We start from the raw sequence: 4,394 nt of genomic DNA, 5'->3' as shown, positions 1-4,394 counted from the left end.
TTGGTTGCTGAGTAAATGGGGGGAAAAGAGATGGAGATTATAGTGTAGCGAAATTTATGTGTTGGTGGCTGTTGCATTATATTGTTTTGTTTGTATGAGCAATGATTTTTCTTTGATGGGTTTTCATGAATTATAGTTTTTCTCTTTACACCCATTGTGATAATTGTCTGTTACTCAATGATTTAGCTTTTGATTTACTCAGTAATTCTCAATCTGATAGTCCATTATATTGCTTGCTTACGTTGTTGGGTTGCTGAAAAATGGAAAGGAAAAGAGGATGGAAACAGCTAGAGTTGCTTCTTATGGAGGAATGTATGTTTCATATGATTATTTGTGAATTGAAGTATCCTTTATTCAATGATTATTTGAAGATAGTATTGATTAGGCTTTTCGTTATTGTTTTTTCTTTTTTGCTTTCGTAGGTTGTTGCTTCAAAAATTATTTGATAAAACCTGAGACTGTATGAAGTATTTAACACTTGGACAGACATAATTATTTGAGAACCAAAACATAATTTAATGTTTTAGAGTTTTATAGTTAGTAATTTTATTTATCTTATGGCAGAAGCCGCAAGATATAACAACCTTCGATTAATGTATTTTCTTATAAAAAACATTTCATTTAAATTTTTTTTTATCAAAGTAATGATATTATTACATTCAATGATAGTCATACTAGGCCTATTATTTACGGATAAAACATATCAAATTATATAAATTTGTGACATTTTATAACAATCGTTAATATGCAAAAAAGTAAAATAATGGCATTCATTATTTGTCAGTAATACTTGATATATGATATCAATATTTATTGTGACAATTCTTTCAATTTGTTATTGATAATCATACCTCCACGGACGATACAATGACTTCAAAAAACTGTCAAGAACTTCAAATATGACAATTTTTAACCGTCGTGGTAAACCATTTTTCTTGTAGTGAACCGCACATTAGGTGAAGAAGAACAAATAATAGAGTTGGGTAAGGGTAAATTAGACTCGAGCATGGGTATAGAGAGAAGACGTTTAATAGGGGACGATAGTGTTAATTTATGTTGATCAGACCTGAAAAGAAACTTAGACAAGTAAGTGTTGTGAAATATATCAACCCAGAGTTTAAACTGAAGCATGCAAAAGCAGCAAACGGGAACAATCGTTGTTGTAGCCACTATTTTAGGAACCCATATATTTGCATTATTGTGGTAATGCATAAAAAAGGTTGCACTAAAGGCCACCACCATGCACACTATGGAGATGAACAACGAAGTGAGTCCAATAAGCAATCGAGAAGGCAATGAGTGCAAGAAATCGTCTTCGGCATGGCGTGAAGTTAGGATGGATAAGAACACCAAAATAGAAGATGAAGAGGAGATTAAACCCACTGCATCTGATATAACAAATATAGTGAACCAAAACCTCTTTTGAAATATAGGAGTGCCTTCGTTATCATCACCACCAGGAATTGTGAAGGCTGCTGCAAATATAACTGTGGCAATTAAAGTTGAAACAAGCATGCAAGAGTTTGCTGTGTTTCTCATCCACGCCTCGCCATCTTTTCGAAGATCTTTGTGTTCTTTCGTGAATAACTCGCGCGGTGTCAACTTTAGAGGATCGTCACATTTGGCCTCCAATTGGGATGATAGAACTATCTTCTCCACTTCCTTCATTATTCAATTTGAAAAATTTCTCATGAGAGTAAGAAAACAATTGACAATAAGAGTAGATGTCTAATTTATAAAAAGAGTTACCGTTGTTTTTTCAATATAGGGATTCTCAACAACCAGCAATTAAGTAGCTAGGTTGTTACTAACCTTGAACCAAAGTAATTCACGTTGCATTTGAAGGGCTGCTCCTGAGACCCTATTGAGATGGTTAGGAGCAGCTAGTTTAGCAGCCAAATGTAGAAGGTTATATTTTCCTTTGACAGTAGTTCTATATTTTGTAGAAAAGTCTTTGAGTCCACCAAGCTCAAATATTAGATTGAACACATCCTCGAGTCGATTCTCAACTGCTACATGAAATATACTTTTACCGTCGTCATCTTCTTCCCATACGACATCGGGATATCTACGAATGACTAAAACCAAAAACTCAACATTTCCTACACTGGCAGCATCATGAAGTAATCTTGAGGGATGTCTAATGAAGTTGATCAACTCCTTATGTGGCAATTCAAATACACCATGTTTCCATAATGATTCAACTAATTTACGGGCTGCTGTCTTCATCTCTTCTTCTTCTTTATTGGAGATCCCACCTTTCAAAGCTGTGCAGTCACAGATGAAAACAAAGGTTCTGTGATTAGTCTTAAGTTGTGTGTATATACATATATTCGACAAAATGAAGAATTTAAAAGGATACATTGTGCAATTTGAAAAAGGTATAAACTAACAATTGATGCAACTTTTCCAAAAGTTTAATCGATCTCCGTTGGCAATTGCTGATGTTTTTCTAGCCATGACATGCAAAGCTGTCTCATCGTTGTTCTTTGCGTCGTTCATAGTAGCCAAGCTTGGATTCAGTTCCAAAATGTTCAAACTTATATCTGTATTGGATAAGTAAAATTGATAGTCTCGTTTAGAATATATATGTGTGTGTATATGTATGTGTGTATGTATGTATATATATATGTGTGTATGTATATGTATGTATATGTATGTATGTATATATGTATATGTGAGGAGATAAAACAAATTAAACGAGAGTTGTGTGAAGTGATATATTTACCAAAGAAGTCACTATAGATGGTGGCGATAAGAAGCTCAATCTGTTCCTGGGAGGTTAAGTGAATGAGTTGAGTGACCGACAAGAGATATAAAGCCATGGGTTTACATTTGTAAGAAACTGCCATGAAAAGAGGAGTAACATCGCCAAAACCACGAATAAGTGGAAGATCTTTGTTCTTATTAACCATAAGCTCAGCAATTTTTACAACTCCAGAAGCAGCTGCGAAGCATAAGGCAGTGTTTCCATGTCTATTTTTCAAAGCAATTTCCTCTTTGTTCATTTGTTTTACAAGATTTTTCACAAAATCCGTGTGCTTAGCTCCAGCAGCAATGTGAAGAGCTCTCTCCTTGTCTCTCGTTATTGATGCACTTAACAAACTTCTTTTCTTCATCAATATATATTCAGCTGTTTCCCAATTACCTTCAAGTGCACTTTGATACAGATTAATCTTTTCTTCAACATTTTCAAAAAAAAATTCTCCTGAAAATCATATCAACATGAAACAAAAATAAATAAACAAAATAAAGTGAAGAAGAACTGGCAAAAGAAAACCCCCCCAAAAAAAAAGAAGGGGAGGAAAAGAAACAGAAATAATTGAGTTAGGAACCAGAAATCTTTACATACTTTGTGGAACAAAATGTATAACTTTGCTGGAGTTGGGAGGAATTGGGTGAGGCGTAGGCTTAGTATGTTGTTGTTGTGTAGGCTTCATTTTCATTAATTTTCTACCTAATTTCAACAAAAATAATAATAATGGGAAAGCTAAGCCCTATGCCAAACCAAATATATGTGTGTATATACAAACAAATGCATATGGTCTCTAACAAGGAAGTTTACTTTAGTCATTTTTTAAAAGAAAAACTTATGTATGGCGTCTGCGATGGAGATATATAGCTGAGTTTTCAGACCATTTTTCCAAATTATATTCATTAATTAACTAGTTGGCTTACTTTATAAGCTTTTTAATTTTTTTAAAAAATTAAATTTACAGGAAACTCCATTCCCAATTTTCTCACATTTGCCATTTAAATATACCTTAATGGTCAATATATTCCTCGGGTCTTTTTTTAAGATTTTGAAATGGTCTCCTTTAGAAAACGCAATTTCACCATTATTGCATGCAACTCTTACACGTACGATCATGCTTAAACTACAGAAATTAGTTCTTATCGTGGGGAGGAGAATCAGACAACAGTGACAAAATCTCTTACACACTAGTAAGTCCGTCTAAGGTAAACGAAATGTAATACAAACTCACACATATGATCGAGTGAATTTGATGCATGATCGTCTAATTATACACACACGGCCATTTACATTCAACTCCAATAGCTTGTGTAGATTTGTTATGTGATCATGTAAAATTGGTATATGGTCGTTTAATATTCGTGAAGGATATATGTTTTATTATTTAGTTTTTATTAAACGTGTGATTATATTTTTAGTGGATTGTTAGACTAATTAGAACAATGATGAACTTATATCTTTAACTATCAACCGTAAATATTAGTAATATTGTATTTCATTTTTGTTCTGTTCGGTCTCAATTCAACCCCCATTCCAACCCTCTTTTGATTTTCTGTGATCCAGATTGCATTTATGTTTCCCAAATACCCAATTAAAGTATTTAGACAAAATGCAAACCCAGGAAGATGAGACTAGAAAG

General features: G+C 33.4%; 1 protein-coding gene across 1 annotated transcript; it reads right to left on the bottom strand.

The window, feature by feature from the left end:
• Positions 1–746: 746 nt before the first annotated feature.
• LOC101207503 lies at positions 747–3,721 on the bottom strand. Its single transcript, XM_011657865.2, has 5 exons — positions 3,353–3,721; positions 2,729–3,208; positions 2,394–2,546; positions 1,813–2,267; positions 747–1,662 (listed from the first exon to the last, which is right to left on the bottom strand). The coding sequence occupies exons 1-5, from the start codon at positions 3,444–3,446 to the stop codon at positions 910–912; spliced, it is 1,935 nt and encodes a 644-aa protein (XP_011656167.2). The 5' UTR covers positions 3,447–3,721; the 3' UTR covers positions 747–909.
• Between the last annotated feature and the right edge of the window lie 673 nt (positions 3,722–4,394).

The sequence above is a fragment of the Cucumis sativus genome, chromosome 5 (assembly GCF_000004075.3).
Source record: "Cucumis sativus cultivar 9930 chromosome 5, Cucumber_9930_V3, whole genome shotgun sequence".
Classification (NCBI taxonomy): domain Eukaryota; kingdom Viridiplantae; phylum Streptophyta; class Magnoliopsida; order Cucurbitales; family Cucurbitaceae; genus Cucumis; species Cucumis sativus.
Note: the sequence above shows the minus strand (reverse complement) of the source record. Positions and strands in the feature narration are given on the sequence as shown.